At 34.2% G+C, this 19761-nt stretch overlaps 1 protein-coding gene and 1 long non-coding RNA gene across 2 annotated transcripts; one reads left to right on the top strand and one right to left on the bottom strand.

The window, feature by feature from the left end:
- Positions 1-4974: 4974 nt before the first annotated feature.
- Positions 4975-6796, top strand: LOC141456789 (fork head domain transcription factor slp2-like). The gene has a single exon (XM_074133064.1). The coding sequence runs from the start codon at positions 5225-5227 to the stop codon at positions 6203-6205; it is 981 nt and encodes a 326-aa protein (XP_073989165.1). The 5' UTR covers positions 4975-5224; the 3' UTR covers positions 6206-6796.
- Positions 6797-7274: 478 nt separating this feature from the next.
- On the bottom strand, positions 7275-10614 carry LOC141456790 (uncharacterized). The gene is made up of 4 exons (XR_012459996.1): positions 10312-10614; positions 9876-9985; positions 9568-9771; positions 7275-8530 (listed from the first exon to the last, which is right to left on the bottom strand). It is a non-coding gene; the product is annotated as an uncharacterized lncRNA (long non-coding RNA).
- Positions 10615-19761: the final 9147 nt, after the last annotated feature.

The following is a 19761-nucleotide window of genomic DNA, read 5'->3' on the forward strand; positions in this document are numbered from 1 at the left end:
TTTCTTGTGTTAGTTACAAGTTACGAAATCGGGTTCCGGTGAATGGTTTGTAAACAGGGAAACTGGTTTTATGAATTACCCAGGAACTATTGGTATTTCTTTTTTAAATGTACACATCAATCATCTACTCTAAAAATGCTGCAGATATAATAGAAATAGTGACAAGTATCTAAAATTACTGTCATAATATGTACAACTTTAAAATATGTACGGCTAAAAGTACCCTGGCCACAATGAATCCTGATGCAATTAAAAATACATTAAGATAATTGTAAATAATAATATAGAAAGCAGAAGACTTTGTATCTTTTTCATTCATATTTACTTACACAGTACATCATTAATCTCCACCAAATAAATGAACAGTTCCATTAAACCCTTAAGTAAGAAACAGTTATCATTGCATTTTTATTTATGAATGATTCTGTGCAGCGCTCAAGATAACCTTTATCTCGTGGAAGTCAAGAAGGTTTACGAGGCTGTAGAAAGATTGACTTTTCATTAAAACGCATGAACGTTGGAAACGATAGGGTAATTTTTCTGGTAATTGGTAGCATAAATTCGCTAATAAAAACTACAAAGGCATATTGTAGGTTATTTTCTGCCCTCAAAAACAAAAAAAATGTGCATCCAAAACCTCAAAAAAACCTCCTTATTTGAGGTTGAATCATTGCATCAAGTTTTAAATTCAGGGGCTTGTGAATTACTGGACTCTCTCTAAATTATTATCGAAAAGTTGGTGTTTTCATAAAAAATAACAGAAGTAATACCAAAAAATAATATTTGAGTATCTTTCCTTGCATAAATTTTGATCTACTTATGAGACCAAATCGATTTCATTGCATCAGGTTTTTCTGTCAAGGGGTAAAGAAAGAATATTTATTGTTTTAATACATCATTTGATTGAAATATGATTTAATTTTATGAAAAAACTGCTTTACTTGTTAGCGACAATTTAAAAAGTTGAGTAATGCTTATTGAATTTTGGATATTAGCCAGAGTAAAAATTTGTGCTAACGTTTCTTAAATATTTATTTAAATTTAATATTTATTTACTAATAAACTCAGGGCTACACACAATATTATTACAGTGGTAAACTAGAAATAAAAATTTTAAAAAATAGATGGAAGTACATTTAATGTAATGAAAAATTTACTCTTAGGTCACTTCTTTCCCTAATTCGTAACTACAGTAGCGTAAAAATATTTATAGAAAAAAAAATTGACTCTGTAGATGGCTGTACGAGGTGTGTTCAAAAAGTAACGGGAATTTTCGTTTTTTGAAAAAAATATTTATTTATTCATCTGCATTAATATTGTCGCCTTCAAAGTAGTCCCCTTCGCATACAATACACTTGTGCCAGCGCTTTTTCCAATCCTCGAAACACTTCTGAAACTCGATCTTTGTGATAGCTTTCAGCTCTTTCAGCGATTCGCTTTTAATGTCATCTATGCTTGTAAAACGACGGCCTTTTAATGTTCTCTTTATGTTTGGAAATAGAAAAAAGTCACATGGAGCCATGTCTGGCGAATATGGAGGCTGGGGCATCGTTAAAGTTTTGTTTTTGGCCAAAAATTCACGAACAAGCAATGAAGTGTGAGCAGGTGCATTATCGTGGTGCAAAATCCATGAATTGTTTTGCCACAAATCCGGGCGTTTTTTTCGGATTGCTTCACGCAAACGGCGTTGAACTTGTAGGTAGTACTCCTTATTGATTGTTTGACCTTGTGGCAAGAATTCATGATGCACTATGCCATTAAAATCGAAGAACACAGTGAGCATAACCTTCACATTCGACCGCACTTGTCGAGCCTTTTTCGGTCTTGGCGATCCAGAATGCCTCCACTGGGACGATTGAGCCTTAGTTTCGACATCATATCCGTAAACCCATGTTTCGTCACCTGTTATAACACGTTTCAGTAGATCCGCATCGTTGTCGACTTCATTGAGTGACTCTTGAGCAACTTCCATTCTCCGCTGTTTTTGTTCGAAATTCAACAATTTTGGAACAAATTTTGCTGCCACACGTTTCATACCCAAAACATCCGAAAAAATTTCATGGCATGAGCCAATTGATATGGCAACATCATCAGCGACTTCTCTGATTCTGATTCGGCGATCGTTCATAACCATTTCTTTCACTTTTTTCACGTTTTCATCGGTTGTTGATGTGCTTGGACGTCCAGGTCGTTCGTCATCTTCAACGTTTTCGCGGCCATCTTGGAAACGCTTATACCACTCGTAAATCCTTGTTTTACTCATAGCAGACTCACCATATGCCTTTATTAACATTTCACACACTTTATTACACTTTATTTCATTTTTTACGCAAAATTTAATACAAATTCTTTGATCCATTTTTTTTAACAAACAAAAATCGCCAAGCTCGAAAAACACGTCTAACCTTAACGGCTGCCACTTAAGAAGTAAACAATGAATATTACTGAAAATTTTATCGTACTTCAGGGGCATGTGTACCAACATAATAAAAAAAAAAATTTACAATCAGACTCTCCAAACCCGCGAAATTTAAAAATTCCCGTTACTTTTTGAACACACCTCGTATATGCGATATCTATTATTTTACGCGGGTCAATATCAGAAAGATTTAATAAACATCAATAAGATTTAGTTCTTTGTTCGGCAATTCGGATCACAGGAGAGTAAAGAGGTGTGCTTTTTTTTTTGATTTGCTGAAATGAAACTATTGAGTTCGGCTTTACTTTCTTTGATATTTTTTTTCTTTTGCTACAATCAGCGCGTTGACGCTATCAGATACAATGGTAACAGAGTAACAAAATGATAAGGTAACGAGTGGAGAAGTTACCCAGTGGTAACACTCTAAATCGGTGTTTCCCAACGTGGGGCCCACGCCCCCCAGGGGGGCAATTTGATAGTTAAGGGGGGCAATTCGAAAATGGACTCGACACGACTTTAACACTTTCGCTCCGGGCCATTTAAATGCAATGCTAGATATCGGTGCTAAATTTAACATTAAAAGCAAATTCTTAAATAATTGCGGTAAATAATTATTAGGTATAATTCCGTTTGACGAGACCAAAATATCAACTGGGTGATTGGCGTCGTCAAGTAAACTTCGTCCGGGGTTCACCGCGGAGCGTGCAGTTTGCCGCGGGGAACCCCGGACGTTTTAAAAACTCGCTAAACAGCGCAGTTGTTGGCACTTAATTGGCCCATCGCTGCATATCAAATATGCAGTATCAAGAAGAACTCGCAGAATTGCAAAATGATGAGTCAGTTAAAACTTTATTTAATATAAAAGGAGCGATGGCATGGCTTTGTGAGGAAACAGAAATCAAATACCTAAATTCAACCAAATGTGCAAGAAAACTATTGCTACCGTTTCCATCTTCATTTTTAGCTGAATGTGGATTTAGTGCTGTAAATGATTTACTGGTAAAAAAAAAGAAATCGGCTGGATGTAACACAACGTGGAGACTTGAGTCTGCAGCTAACCAAATTGGAACCTAATATAAAATCTCTGTGCAGCAAGCATCAAGCGCAAGGATCTCACTAAATTAAAATAATAAATTAATATAGAAAAATCTGTATTAAAATTATTTGGAATTTGAATTTCAGTTTTTCATTATATGTTTTGAAATTTTACTTACTGTGTTTTGTTGACAATTTCAGAGTGATTTCTTCCTAGAATCTATCATTTATGTTTCTTAAGTGAACGAATCAATTTTTTAATGTTAAATATTATATATGTTACATAGGGGGGCATAAAAATTTTATAAAGGTTAAGATAGGGCATGACACAAAAAAGGTTGGGAAACACTGCTCTAAATCATTAGACTGTTAGTCACTCTCTTCACTTGAGAGGAGATCACGAGGCCACTGTCTTTTAAGACGTCTTGTCCGGGTTATCAGAAAGAGTTCTAGAAGAAAGATTTTGAGCTAGAAGATTTATATGAGGATTGCAGGTTGAAGTAGAATTTTTTGTATCGTGTATTCAGCTACTTGTGTGACAAAAGGAATGTTAGGGTCAGTGTGTATAGTCAGGTTGGACACATAAAATGGAGCGTTTACAATAGTTCGAAGTATTTTAGATTGAAGAAATTGAATCCTTTGGTAGACTCCCACAGCTGTATTCCTCACGCCCATATGAGTTATAAAATAGAAGTATAAATTAGTCTTTTGATATATAGAGTTAGTTTTGATCTATCGTCTAAGTCTTTTAAGTTTTAAGACTTACTTAATTTGTTTAAAATGAAATAAAGAGTGTCTTTAATTATATAAAAAAATGTTAATTAATCAACTACTCACAATAATATACACACAAACGTATTTATGATGAACTAGTTGGTTAGCTAATGCATCATTTACCATAGAAATCGCCCAATTTCTGGTTTGATTGTTCTTTTAGTCCATTACGTCTAACTAGTTTATCAAACTTAGTGTAGCTTTTTGTTAGGTTGTCTGCTAAGAATCCTTTGTACTGCCTTTCTAAGTAAAGTCTAAATAATTATACCTAAAACTAATATATTATAAATTGCATTCACAAACAGATTCGCCATAAAGACAGAAGCTTTAAACTTTTTTTGCAAATTTAGAATATAGATTTTTGTGCAGCCACTTCATCATTAGTAAATTTGGTGTTACAACACAATCCAATAAAACAAAGTGTACAATACTTATAAACATTTACAAGAAATTAGTTTACCAATAAAATGGAAAACAGCGTTATCTAGTTAAAACGAGCGATTAAGAGGGGATGATGCCTGTTTTGAACTAGTGTTGAAGAGAGAATACAATAGTTTGTTTAATATCAGTGCCGGCTTTGAGGCACAACAAACATTTGTAGCGCATGCGTTCATCGTGAAAAGGGGCGTAGTTACGCCAGTGATTGGGAGTAGAAAGGGGCGGTTTTGTCAACTTTTCATTCGGATTGGATGTTTTACCAGCCGGAGTTTGTAAAAAGTGGGGGTCACTATATAAACCCCGGATACCACCACTTTTAACTTCAGTCCACTGCTTCGTAGTTCGCAAGTTGTTATAGTGCTACGCCGATAGTTTTTGGTTTTATTTATTTTTAATCACAAAATAACGTGTTATATCGAGTCTCAGACTGTTTTCTTATTTTATTTTTAGTTTCAATATTATTGTTTTACAAAAGCAATAAAGTTCCGTTTCACAAACAGTAGTGCGAACAACTTCTTAAAAGACAATTTTTCAATTTTCTACCATTAATTTATTTGGATGTTGAGCACCACAGGGTGCGACACAATGGTGAAAATGGAAACGCAACCACAGCCGATATCCGGCCGCACGCCGCTGAAATCTTTCAGCATTAGTTCGCTATTTCCAGAAACGGCTAGCCGGCCGCCAAGTCCGGTTTCAGATTGTCCGCCAAACAGTTTTAGTGAGACTTCAGATGCTGAATCTGATTTAGATGTTACTGGAGGTTCTACGCCACCGCCTTTGGATTGTTCAACGAAACTAAAACGTGACGACGATAAGCCAGAAGAAAAGAAGAAAAATGAAAAACCACCCTACAGTTATAACGCTCTAATCATGATGGCCATTAGACAGAGTCCAGAAAAACGGTTAACCTTAAACGGTATTTATGAATATATAATGACAAATTTTCCGTATTATAGAGACAATAAACAAGGTTGGCAGAATAGTATACGGCATAATTTATCATTAAATAAGTGTTTTGTGAAAGTGCCTAGACACTACGATGATCCGGGTAAAGGTAACTATTGGATGTTGGATGCCAGTTCTGAAGACGTATTCATCGGCGGTACCACCGGTAAACTGAGGCGAAGATCAACGGCCGCTTCAAGAAGTCGTCTGGCTGCTTTCAAAAGAAGTGTAGTTTTAGGTGGCCTCTATCCACCGTTTCCTGGTGCACCTCTATATGGACCATTACAGCAATTATACTGCGCACCACTATACCCAAGGTACGCACCATATCCATCGCCTTATTCAACAGCGGCCGCCGTCTCCACTATACCACAAATACCCAAACCAGCGCCAACGCATGGTTTCAGTGTGGAAAGGTTATTAAGTCCTGGTGAAAGCACAAGAGCTGCCTTGTATCCAAATTATGAACTGTACGCAGCTTTAAGGCATCAAACACCGCCAACAGCCGCTTCAACAGGTGTTGTAAATGGCGAACCAAGGCCGTCAACACTATACAAACCAGTCACCGTTTTAGCGAGACCAGCCAGCTAGTGAGTCCATCTTTAAATAGTAAACATAATCTCTCTATTCGGTAACATATTTGTCTAGAAAGTTAACTTATCAAAATTTACAATAATTCTTTTTACAAATTCCATGCAAAAAATAAAAATGTACCTCTCAGGGTGAACGTGTATCTTTCCGAATTAATTTAAAAGAGATCTCAAAAAAATTAAAACAAATCTAAAACATAAATAATTAAAATAAAGAGGTAATTAATAACAGGGTCCTTTTGAAATAATATTACTTAAAAAACAAAACGTTTAAACTTATCTTTTAATTGTAAATCTAGTATAATTTAATAAAGTTACCAAAAAAATTAATATGTAACATATCATTTTGTATATACTATAATTAACGAACTTATCTTTTCTGTAAAAAGTGGAAAAATAAAATCAGGGTTTATAAAAATTTTGTTAAATAAATGTGTAAAAAAAAAAGTATAGACCATGTAAAATATCCGAAAAAATGTATAAAAAGATTATAGTATATATTTAAAAGAAGATTTTATTTATATAATTGTAAATATTTGTACAAAAATTTATTTCAGCTCAAAAAATACACCGAGCAAAATTTAATATTTAATTCCGTTTTATTATTTGAAAAAAAAACAAAAAGCTACCCTTTCCCCATAACAGAAATTAGTCAGCCGTCTTTTTAATTATGCACAAAAAGATTGCATTTAACAATCAAGAAGCTGCAGAGATCTACATAAATTCATTCCACTAGATTTGTGCACATTTATTTTAAAATAAAAGAGTTTTTATCGAGATAATTAAAAGTAATATTGAAGATTAAATGTTTACAAACTAACCTAGGTTGTTTACCATTGCTAGTTTTGAAGGTCAAATATCTAAAACCAATTCTTGAAAGTGAAAATTTTGAATTCTCTAATTTATTTCTTACTTGTTGCATAATAATTAAGGTTATTTGTTATGAAGAGGTAACGTCATTATTATTTTCTTCGATTACAATTTAGAAGAGAAGGGAGCTAGCTATAGAATGGTCCTTCATTGGAATGGTCCTAGAGATATTAAAGTCATTTATAAGTGATGATAGTTGAGGCTTTAAGGAACCTTTGGGGATCTCTTGTAGGGAAATTTGTTTTTCTTGCTTCAAGGAACCTATGGGAACCTCTTGTAGGGAAATTTGTTTTTCTGGCTTCAAGGAACCTTTGAGGATCTCTTGTAAGGAAATTTGTTTTTCTGGCTTCAAGGAACCTTTGGGGATTTCTTGTAGATTAGATTAGATTGAATTAGGGCGGCCTCAAGGCCTACGCCACTGCGACCCCTTTGAGGATCTCTTGTAAGGAAATTTGTTTTTCTGGTTCCAAAGAACCTATGTGGATCTCTTGTAAGGAAATTTGTTTTTCTGGCTTCAAGGAAACTATAGGGATCTCTTGTAGGGAAATTTGTTTTTCTTGATTCAAGGAACCTATGGAAACCTCTTGTAGGGAAATTTGTTTTTCTGGCTTCAAGGAACCTTTGGGGATTTCTTGTAGGGAAATTTGTTTTTCTGGCTTCAAGGAACCTATGTGGATCTCTTGTAGATTAGATTAGATTGAATTAGGGCGGCCTCAAGACCTACGCCACTGCGACCCCTTTGAGAATCTCTTGTAGGGAAATTTGTTTTTCTTGCTTCAAGGAACCTACGTGGATCTCTTGTAAGGAAATTTGTTTTTCTGGCTTCAAGGAACCTTTGGGGATCCCTTGTAAGGTAATTTGTTTTTCAAACTTTTCAGATTAGATGTAAAGTTGTAGAGTACTTCTTTTCTTTTGGTGATTTGATTCATCCAAGGAAGTGAAATTACTTTTTCAATTATGAAATTGGCGATGTTTCGTTAGGTGTACAATATTTTAATTTCTATTGGTTTAATTTTTATGGCAATCAAGGCGCCCGAGAGATTTTCAAAATATGAACACATTTGAAAAAAAAAAAAAATTAACCTTTTGATTATTTTTAAGTGACTGCATTTGGGTTAATCACCGATTGCTATGATCATTTGTGGCTTAAACCACTTGGTTGTTTGTGTTATAATCACCAAAGCCTTGTTTTCCTTCATTCTGTCCGATTTTCAACCATCTTCAGAGAATGAATTCATCAGTTACGTGTCAGTAACTGAATTTATTCAGTATTTCTTTCAAAAATAAGGATTTATTGCTTATCTTATCTGCTTCTTTTACCGTCTTATTTATTCATCCAACATAAACTAATTTCCTAATTTTGATGTTCGTTAATTGGTAACCAAAAATGGGTCTCAGCTAATTAAGGTCTTCAAGTCTTGATCCTTTGCGAATCTTAGCAACATTGTTTTACTTCCTTTGAAAGAAATAGGTATAATTAGATTGGCAAACAGAAATATTTGTCTGGATAAAATTTAAGTTAGTACAAGTTTGTTGGTTCAATGGCAAAATCTAAGCAGGCCGGGGCATTACCTACCTATTTTCCCGCAACCAAGAGAAAAAAAGTATTGTCTAGCTAGGTTTTGGCGCTTCGTGGGATTTTTTTTGTGGAAGTCATTTGGCTTTGTATCGAAAAACATTTTCAAACTTCTACGCCTCTAATTTTCCTTTATTTGGATCCATTTTTATTTGATGAGTTGTCGCTAATCCCTTAGAATGCCTAGAACCAGGTGTATTGCCAAATTCAATCTATTTTTGGATATTAACCCCTTAACGTGCACGCTCGAGTTAACTCGAGCGCGCTAAATTGGCCAAACTGTGCACACTGGAGATAATTCGAGCGGCGTTGTACTTTATGCTGCTATAATTTTTCACACTCAAATATAATCGAGAATTGAAAATAATGTGAAAGCAAAGAAAAACAATCGTTTTATTGATATTTATCATTTACATGGGATTGTAAGCTATAACACTTACTTAATCGTATAAAATATAGCGGTTTTTTTCAAAAATACTGTGCATTAAGGGGTTAAAACTTCGCCAAGTTAATCCAGGAGTATCTGCAAAGAATTTTTGTTCTTTTGACCAATGAAAACTGATTTAAAAAGATTTTATCTTTCTTAGAAAGCGTAAATGAAGATTCTAATTTAATCAAAGGGTGAAGTTCAATGGTTGGCAATCTCTATTCAGCACAAACGTTTATTTAATTTTTTGGTTGATATAATTAATAATTTATTATTAATAATAAAATATTCCCTTGATTCGTTTGGCAGTTTTTTAATTTAAAAACATTTTAAAAACAAAGTTTACAACTTTCAAATTTTTTTGAATTTTATTTAGGTTTCCGCTAATCATAATTCGTAAATGTTGTACACTTTCAAACATACGCACATATAAACGTATTTTAAATGTTTATTGTAACAGTATTGTACCTAAATTACTGAAATGTTTTACCTTATTTCATCCAAGGAAGGCCACTTTTATCTAATTAAAGTGTCATGTTAGCTGAGCGCCCCGCAAAGCTAAGATGTACACGTATTTTGAGGGTTCCATGCTCGGTATAGCCCTTAGATTTTTATTTAATATTTTAGAATGAGAAAATTAAGTAAAGTATGCTTGCTCTCTGCAAAACATCTAATTGGTAGTTGAACGCAATGTCTGAAAAAAATAAGCACTACTTTACGTTTTACTTTTCTGTAAATAACTCTAATTCATACAATTTCTTCAAATTAGATTTAGTTGCCCTTAAATTGGTAAGATACCTTGGGTATGGCGGAGTTTCATCAGTGCTTTGTTCAGCATTAAGTTCATTGGTCCACAACTTTCACTTCTTTTAGCACTTGTAATCACGTCTTGAGCTCCTCAGAAAGAACTAGAGGGAAGTGTTACAAATAAAAATGATAGATTTATACAATTTACTGCACTGCAGTAGATCACGTTTGAAACAAAATATAGGAGCAGTTTTCAAGAACATTTAGAGCAAACTATTACAATAAGTTGCATTTTTGATCGATAGATTTGTTTCGCTGCCGTTTCTCATTAACAGAAGCTATTTAATCGGAATACAAAGATTGTTTCCTGCGGTTGGTTAAAAAAATAAAATTATTCATTCAAACATAATCTTTTAAAAAAGTTTTTTTAATTATTCAATTGAATTTAGTTTGAGTTTAATCGAGAAAATTAGATTGAACTACGTACTTAATTTGTCCTGTAATTCTTATCTGCTGGAAGTTGTAATTTCCTTAGTGAGCTGTCACATAACCAAATTTAAAGAAATAAAGAGTGTCCCGGAAAAATATCGCTGAAAACTTAGAAATAACTTTCGAGAATTCGCTCATCCTATCTCTTCTGTTTCTTATAACTTAAGAGAATTCCTGCAGGAGATGAAATCCTTAATAAACAAGAATAGTCCTGAATATTGCAGTGAGCATCAGGCGGAAAATTAACCCGCCTTTCACAAGAAACCCAAAAATTGAAATTTAATGAACATATGTTTTAAATAAAAAAATTATAGTTTCTCATGTACACTGAGGAACATACTGGAGTATACCTAACACCAGTCTTTCAATACGAATTTAAACCAAATAGATGGTTTAAACCATTTAAAAAAAATCGATGAGTGTTTTATTCCGATTATAATCTTAAGTTTATCTTTCAAAAAAACGCTAACAATTCTTCTATTTCAATCATCTTTTGGTCTGATTTAGCTGCGCTGTTACTAAGATTAGCTAAGTGCGCGTCCACCTTTAAACCTAGTTTAATTTTGTTGTATTTACATTCAATTTCAGTGGTTACAACTTCTGTTGATTGTGACTGAATTTGCAAGTGTTCTTGAGTGATGGACTGAAATCTAAGGAGAATTTATCCATTCCTTAGGTTAGAGTGCATTGAAAGACTGGAGCCCTTGGTGCGCTAAGTACGAGGGTCGTTTGAAAAGTCCGTGCAAAGTCAGAGAGATAGCACCACTGGCGCGTATCGAGGTTATTTTTAGTTAGTAGCATCTCTTGGAAGAACACACACCAAGTTTCAGCCAGATCGGTCTGTTTCTTTGTGTTTGGCATTCGTTTGAATCGAGGAAGTCGAGTGATTTTCAAAAAATGGACGAAAAAGAATTTCGTGTGTTGATTAAACACTACTTTATGAAAGGCAAAACGCTTCAGGAGACTAAAGAGAAGCTTGATAAACATTATGGTGACTCTGCACCTTCGATTAGAACAGTTTATAAGTGGTTTCAAAATTTTCGGAGTGGCCATATGGGCACAAGTGACGCTGAACGTTCTGGACGCCCTGTTGAGGTTACTACTCCAGAAATCATTGATAAAATCCATGATATGGTGATGGATGACAGAAGAGTGAAGGTGCGTGAGATTGCTAGTGCTGTGGGCATCTCGAATGAACGGGTACATAATATTTTGCATCAACATTTGGACATGACAAAGCTATCCGCAAGATGGGTGCCGCGATTGCTCACGCTTGACCAAAAACGAAATCGTGTAAGGACGGTTTGCAGCTGTTCCAGAAGAATCCGCAGGACTTTAAGCGTCGTTTCGTCACTGTGGATGAAACATGGATACATCACTACACTCCTGAGACCAAAGAACAATCTAAACAATGGGTTACCAAGGGGGAATCTGCGCCAAAAAAGGCGAAGACCGTTCCTTCGGCCGGAAAGATTATGGCGACTGTCTTTTGGGATTCGCAAGGAATAATCCTCATCGACTATCTGGAAAAGGGTAAAACTATTACAGGTGCATATTATTCATCGTTATTGGACCGTTTGAAAACCGAGCTGCGAGAAAAACGCCCACGATTGGCCCACAAAAAAGTCCTTTTCCATCACTACAACGCACCAGCTCACAACTCAGCAGTTGTGGTCGCAAAATTAATGGAAATAGGGTTCCAACTCGTTTCTCATCCCTCCTATTCTCCAGACTTGGCTCCCTCGGACTACTATTTGTTCCCCAATATGAAGAAATGGCTGGCGGGAAAAAGATTTTATTCAAACGAGGAGGTGTTTGCAGAAACGAATGGCTATTTTTCAGACTTTGTCAAATCCTATTATTCGGAAGGGATCAACAAACTAGAGCAGCGTTGGACGAAGTGTATAAGCCTAAAAGGAGACTACGTTGAAAAATAAAAAAGGTTTACCCCAAAAAATTAAGTAGTTTTTATTTTTGCACGGACTTTTCAAACGACCCTCGTATGTAGTTATAGTGTAAAGTCTAATTTCTAGTCAATATATGAAATTAGTTACTTCTCTATTCCATTCCAAATTTAAGTTCGTCTGTTACGGATCCATTTGTTTCAATCACTTATTCTTATTCAAGGTGAGCTGACGATAATGAAATGAAGAAAAAGAAATGCTATTATGGGCCACCTTTACTTTAATGAAGTGATATTTTAAAAGGACTGTACCAGGCCCCACATTAAAGTCAATTTATCAGATAATGTTTCAATTAGAAGCAGGTAGACAAGAATGTAGGCAAAGTCTAGACTATACAGAACGTGTTATTATTTTAAATTAATCTAAGTTGTAAAAATATTTAGTAAGAAATAAAATATATATATAGCGAAGATTTTTATGGGAAGATACAATAAATAATACGTTGGGTGTTCATATAAGTTTGGATGCAGGACCCCTTTCTATAACGGACCTAGGCTCTGTTATTGTTTTATTGAGGGTTACTCAACCACCCCTGCATGGTGGCACCCTCTTTGGTGTTAGCCGCACGTTCGGTTAAACAAAATCATTTATCTTATTGATTCTGTTTGTATCTATAAAGCAAAACTCTTTACAGAAAGTGATTATAAACTGTGATTATTAATCGAACATTTTTTTTAAAATTTATTTTTAATTTTGGCTAAAAATTTTGTTTTAAGAGCTGATTATCTTACTGAACGTTCTCGAACTGCAATTTTAAATGGAAGTTTGAATTTTTTTGAGTACAAAGACTGAAATAAAAAGTGTGCAGCGAGAGCTTTGGAACCATATTTGTGCGCTTAAGCAGTTATTGACGGACCACGTCTTCAGTCTTAACCACTGAAGTATCCTTTAAAGGTTTAGAGGCAAGGCCTGCCAAGCTAAGATGCTTTGTGGTACTGGATTCGATTCCCAGTCCAGGCCTTGAATTTTTATAATGATTAATAAGTGTCACCACCGTTCACAACACCTAATTTGGTAGTTGGAAAGTAAAGCCTGCTTGATAAAAATAGGCATTTCTTTACTTTACTGTTGTTTTAACTTAATCTTTATTGCCAATTTTAGACTATTTAAGACTAGTTATAGTAGAGACGATGTCTTTTTATTGATATTGGCTATGCCTGTAATCTGCTAAGACTTCGTCAGTAATGATAAACTAATTATGCCTTGTTCTAAATTTGTTTGTGCCACTCACCTAATTCAATCTATTTAGAAAGATTTTAGGTAGTCTCTATTATCAAGAAGTTAAAATAATGTATCCAATAATGCTATTACACTGGAAAAAACAGTTATACTGATTTGATAATATCCGTTCTCTATAGCATTGAAGTGATTTGGTCTGAGATACAAATCAGTTAAAATAAATAAATAAATAATAAAGTAAAGTAAAGTAATTGCCTATTTTTTCTTTTACGTTCAACTACCAATTAGGTGTCTTGGACGGAGGCGACTAGCAAACACACTTTACTGTAAATTTCTTTTATTAACCAATAAATAAAATCCAAGGCCTAAGACCGGGAATCGAACCCAGTACCACAATACACATTAGCTTCGCAGGTCTCGCCTCTAACCGCTCGGCTACCGTGGCGCCTTAAATAAATAATAATATTCATTCAATTCATGGGATTCATTCAATATTTAGTTTGTCGAATCTTATAATTCGTACTAAACATGCAGTTAATTACAATTCTCAAAGAGGTTCTTTATAGCAAAATTATGCAGTTGAAGGAAGCGCAGGTCTCCGCAAAAATCAATACACCTAAAGAGAATTTTTGAAATCAAGTAGTAGAAATGTAAGTTATGTTCTCGTTGATTGAATCATTTTTGATGACTGAGAAAAATACACGATATTCCAAAAAAATCGTCTGTATGTTCGCACTTCCGTTGGGCAAAAAATATTCTCCTAACTTCCGAACTTGGAAATTTCTTTCTTATAATAAATATTTATTTAGGTCTTAGGACGGAGAGTTGTTTACTGAAAAGAAACTGTAAAACTTCGTTCCCGTCTACGATATTTTGGAAGTTGCATTTTTAGTCAACTGATTTTCTTCAAAATTTGAAAATATATCCTTACAGATTTACAAATTGAATTCACGTTAATATTTAATGGGAGATAAAGCAGTGTAATGCTCTAAAAATTGCACTTTAGATGCATCATTTTCCTTCAAGAAAAAGTACTTGAATATGACTTTTCTAGGGAAAACGTTCCAAGTAATGTGCAAGTGGTGTAACTTGTTAAAAAGAAATCGCATACGCGATTATTAGGGAAACCTCAAAATACTGTAAAATTGACCCATTAAGTGCCATTTTCGAATGGTTAATATCTTATAAAAGCTAATTGGTGGAGGCCCGTTGGTGAAAACCAAAAGAAATTTTCAAAATTATACTTGCCACGATTTATCGTTTTTGAATTAAAACCTTACCCACACACCCTAATACCAAAACTGTACACAATAATAAGTAGAAAACAAACAAATAGTTCGAAAACTGAGTAATAATAAAGATATTCTGTTCTCTCATAATTTTAAACAATCGATAAACAATAATATTAACTTTTTTTAAACTGTTCCATTTGGTAAAGTAGACTTGGAAGTTAATATCTATTGACTACAAAAAAGAAGTAAACAAAACTTAACCTCCTCAAAGGAATCTTACAAAATTAACGAAACTTTTGCTTAAAAATAAGCTGGAAACAATCAACTAATTTGATTCAATAGTGGAAATGAAATTTGTAATTACTTAAAAACTGTATTAATGCATTAACTTATTTTGTATCTTTATCGCACATTCAGCAATTTATGTCCTTTTAACAAGTTTAGCAGTACATTATTCAGCTGCAAAGTTTTTTTGGTACAAATTTATTTATATTTCCTGAAAGCGTTTACAGTTTTCGCCAACCAGCTAGGATTCAATGTAAGTGATAATGAACTAGGTTTTGGCTAAACCAACTGCAGTAGGCCCTAGAAATGGGAGCTGAATCAAAGGGTTAGGTTTCAGAGATATGTTACACTGAGTGTTGAAATGTTCTTGTCAATAGCGATATTATTAACGACAATAAGATTTCTAAAATGTAACCAGGTTATCCCTCCTCTTTTCTACTGATAGTTTTGGTTTTCGACCGTTGTTAATTGATGATTTTCGGGAATATTGAGGTGCGGTCAATAAATTCTAGTGCTGCACGAGAAACGAGACAAATCTCGGTACCGAGACCGAGACCGAGACGAGACTTGAGCAACCGAGACCGAGATCGAGACTTGATATATATCTCGTCGAGAAATCTCGGTCTCGTCTCGGTTTTTCAAATATTAATTTTTAGCTACAAAATTATAAAATTGTGTTCTTTATTAATAAATAAACATTACGGGTATTTTTTTTTTTTTTTTTTTTTTTTTTTTTTTTTTTTTTTTTAGCGCATCAACAGCTGAGGTTATTAGCGCTCGGAGCTTTTTTCAGTGCACTGCCGACCTCCGGACAGTGTTCTCTCGTTACAGACAACACCGGACAGTGAGCTGTAAGAAGCTCCTAGGAAGAGAAAATCTAAGGGTTAGCAGCTGGATTCGAACCCGGGACCTCCGCGTGGGAATCGAGTACGCTAACCACATAGCTAATCCCTCCCCTTATTACGGGTATTGAATTAATTATTAAAAGATACGATTTTATTATATATGTTCAATATTACTACTTCTATTTGACTTAGTACAAATGTACAAACAGAAAGCCAATTCGCCAAAACACTATGAATGACCAAATTAACCTATAACTCTGACACACTCTTTAAAGTCATTCCATATCACAAACACAGCTTAGTAGCAAACCTCAATCAAAACACTACAGTATAACGAACACAAAAGTGCGTGTTCTGTACTAAGTAAAGTAAGCAAAGTAAAGTAATCGCCTATTTTTTCAGGCGGGCCTTTACGTCCAACTACCAGTTAGGTGTCGCGTACGGAGGCGACTAGCAAACATACTTTACTGTATATTTCTCATATTAACCATTAAATAAAATCCAAGGCCTAAGACCGGGAATCGAACCCAGTACCACAATACACATTAGCTTCGCAGGTCTCGCACCGCTCGGCTACCGTGGCGGCCCCCTTCGAATTACATAATTTTTACATAAATTCACTAAATTTCACTATTCATATCATTCATTCATTCAATTTCATAAATTTCACTATTAATAATCTAATACTTTGAACTTTGATATTATTTGAATTATATTTTAGAATTAGTGAATTTGAAAAAAAAAACTATGCACCTAAAAAATATTGCCACAAATTTTCGTTTTTAAGATACACTTTGCCCAAGCATTGATACATAAAAGAGCTTTTACTGAGTCAGAAGTTAGAGAAGATCTTCTATTGGTCATTATCATCGCAGCTTGCGAAAATAATCTTTCCGGTGGCACCGAAGTTGCACAGATACTAAAAATATCTTTCGCCATTCTAGACAAATTTTTGAAGGAATTCTCAAGTGTTTTCCACCATTCTAAAATGTCAACGTCTACTAGTGCTTGGTCTAATTTGGTGTAATTAATTATTTCTGTCTTCCATGCTTCGGTGATATTTGCTGATTTTTTAGCAAATGTTGCAAAAATATTGATGCAGTCGTCGTCGTTGTCGTCAAAAGGTGAATCATCAGATTCTTTATCTTCACCTACAGCCATAACTAATGGAGCGGGAAGTTTGTTGGGAGGTGTATTTTTTATTTCACGAATCGACTTGTTACAGGAGGCAGATATGTTATTTGGGTCTTTCATTTGGCGCGTTTTCAACATCTTTTTGAAATTATATAAAGATATATAACAGTAATAGTAATATATGATGCATTGAAGTGTAAGTAGTTGTCTTCTTTTACACACATTTTCATTACCAATATATAAATTAAAATAATTATTAGAAAATAATAACATTTTTTGAAAAGATATCAATAGCAAACCGCTTTTAATACTTAAACAAAAATTCAAAAAACCGAGACCGAGACTTGAGCGACCGAGACCGAGATCGAGATCGAGACTGCATAAAGTCTCGCCTTGTCTCGGTCTCGTGCAGCACTAATAAATTCATTCATTCATTCTTCATACCAACGTTTTAACAGTGTAACAGGGTTCAACAGATACGTATGATGATGTAGCTTAACATTGAACTCCACAAATTTTTACAATACTCTGAAGAAGGTAATATATTTACCGAAACGTTGGTATGAAGAAAGAGATTTCTTTTTGAATTTATTGACCGCATCTCAATATTCCCCAAAATCCTCTTTTCTACTATTATGAAAATAATAAAAACATTAAATTGAAAAAATAGGATCAATACTTTGTTTTATTTGGCTCACGTTTTTCACATTTGGAATCCATCCATCATAAATCTGAAATGCTTCTTTTTGAATTATATATTTTCAATTTTATCTGAGATTATTGGCATCCAGAACCTTAACCTGTACACTGCCGACCGCCGAGCAGTGTTCTCTTGTTAAAAACAATACTGTACACCAACTCTGGACAGTGAGTTGTAAGAAGCTCTCAAGAAGAGAAAATCTAAGAGCCGGTAGCTGGAATTGATTCTTATTTACACTCCTTTATCCAAAATTGTCTGCTCAAATTTCCTTGCCATCCCAATCCATTATGCCGCGACATAGCCTCCTACGATCCTTCTACAACATACAGACACAGTAGACTAAAACAGATACTCCTCTAACTCTCTACATTAGCTGCAGGTTTTTCCTCTCCTTTTTTCCCTACGTTCCAATCCTCCTCACCTAATTTTTCTCTTACTTCACTTAGTTAAGAAGGTTGGAATGTATTATACATTTATACTTCTACATCTATTTTATGTATATATTTATTATTATAAATATTTCTTCTATTCTATTCTATTGATTCTTATTCATATTTTCAAAAGACCTAACTGCTACAATATTAAATATTTTGTATTAACATAAATAAAATAATTCGTATAATAATATATACAAGCAGATAAATCTGGGTGGCCAAATGACCTAACTAATTAAGGTTGCCTAATGGACGATTGGTAACATGTGTTTATCTTTATTTACTAAAGTTTACTTATATAATCGCTAAACATATTTTTGGAAAATTTTATTTTCTTAATATTCATTGGGAAATTTTGTTTTTCTACTGTGCTATTAATTAGTTTATGGCGCCACGATAGCTGAGTGAGCAAAAGGCGTGGACCGTTGGCCAGAAAGCTATGGGAGTTCGATTCCCGGCCTTGGCCTTGGAATTTATAAATGATTATGATTAATAAAAATAAAGCGAAAATATTTGCTAAACTGCTCATTACCTGGACCTAAAGAATTTTTTTGGTAGAAATTGACTTATTTTTTAATATTTACTTGCTATTTTTATTTGTCCTTGAATTAATAATAATTATTTACAGTCAGAAATAATTTCTTTAGCTGCTGACCCACTAATTGTTATTTTGTTCAAGAACTAAATATCATGATGCATTGCGCTGTTAATCCCAACTTAACAAGATCATTTTCTCAGTCGCAGGCTCAGAAAGGAGACTCGGGTTTAAGTCCTAGGGCTACCTAGGTATTTCGCTTCTTTGGGCCTCTTATTGTTGTCTACGAAAAGAGGGCCTTATACGAAATGAGCAGTGCACCAAGGGATCATCTGATCTTCTCTGAAATTTTGTGCGTCTTAAATTGCGACAAAATAAAATGAGAATTAATAGAATCATTTTAAGAGATCAGCTCATTGCTAGCAAGCCTTAAGATTTTATTTTTTGATGATTTTGGGAGTATTGAGGTACGATCGGTAAATCTATTACCATCTTCAGGGTAGTGTAAAATTTGTGGAGAAAAGTTGGTGAGATGAAACAAAATTTTTTGTTTGAATTTATTGATTGACCGCACCTCAATACTCCCAAAATCATCAATTGTTACAACGGTCGAAAACCAAAACTATCATTTTATTTACTTTAGTAACTTCTACAGCTCCGTTCAAGAACAACGTTGTCTCTTGTCGAGAGTTTTTACTTTCGGAAACCCGGCATTGAATAACTCAGAAAAACTACTAAAACTACTTAAAGAACTATTATAGCTTTTTTTTTTAAGGGTCAGTGTCCATGGATTTCAGACCTTAGTAGAGAATTCCACTTGTACCAATTCTTTGGCAGGTTGAAGGGTTATTGCGTTTGCTGATGCCATTACAGATATCGAATAGAATGCCTAGATTAAGAAAATTTGCTTCTAAATTTGCTATAAGGTATTTTAACTACTATACATACTCGTATTTATTGTTGTTCATTCTTTTTGGTGACTGATTCATAGTTTCAATAGGATGAAAAAATAATTGTCATTTCAGTCGTGATACATTTATTCTGCCGAGCTTCCGACCTAGGGACTATGTTCACTATATAGAGTCCATTAACAGACAAGACAGAAGACACACCAACCCTGTAATGTAAAAATATTACTTT

The sequence above is a fragment of the Rhodnius prolixus genome, unplaced genomic scaffold (genome assembly GCF_049639745.1).
Source record: "Rhodnius prolixus isolate KJV_2025 unplaced genomic scaffold, Rpr scaffold_10, whole genome shotgun sequence".
In the NCBI taxonomy this organism is placed as follows: domain Eukaryota; kingdom Metazoa; phylum Arthropoda; class Insecta; order Hemiptera; family Reduviidae; genus Rhodnius; species Rhodnius prolixus.

Bases quoted from the DNA above. Each gene is read 5' to 3' on its own strand.
- LOC141456789 (XM_074133064.1), top strand. From the start codon at position 5,225: ATGTTGAGCACCACAGGGTGCGACACAATGGTGAAAATGGAAACGCAA.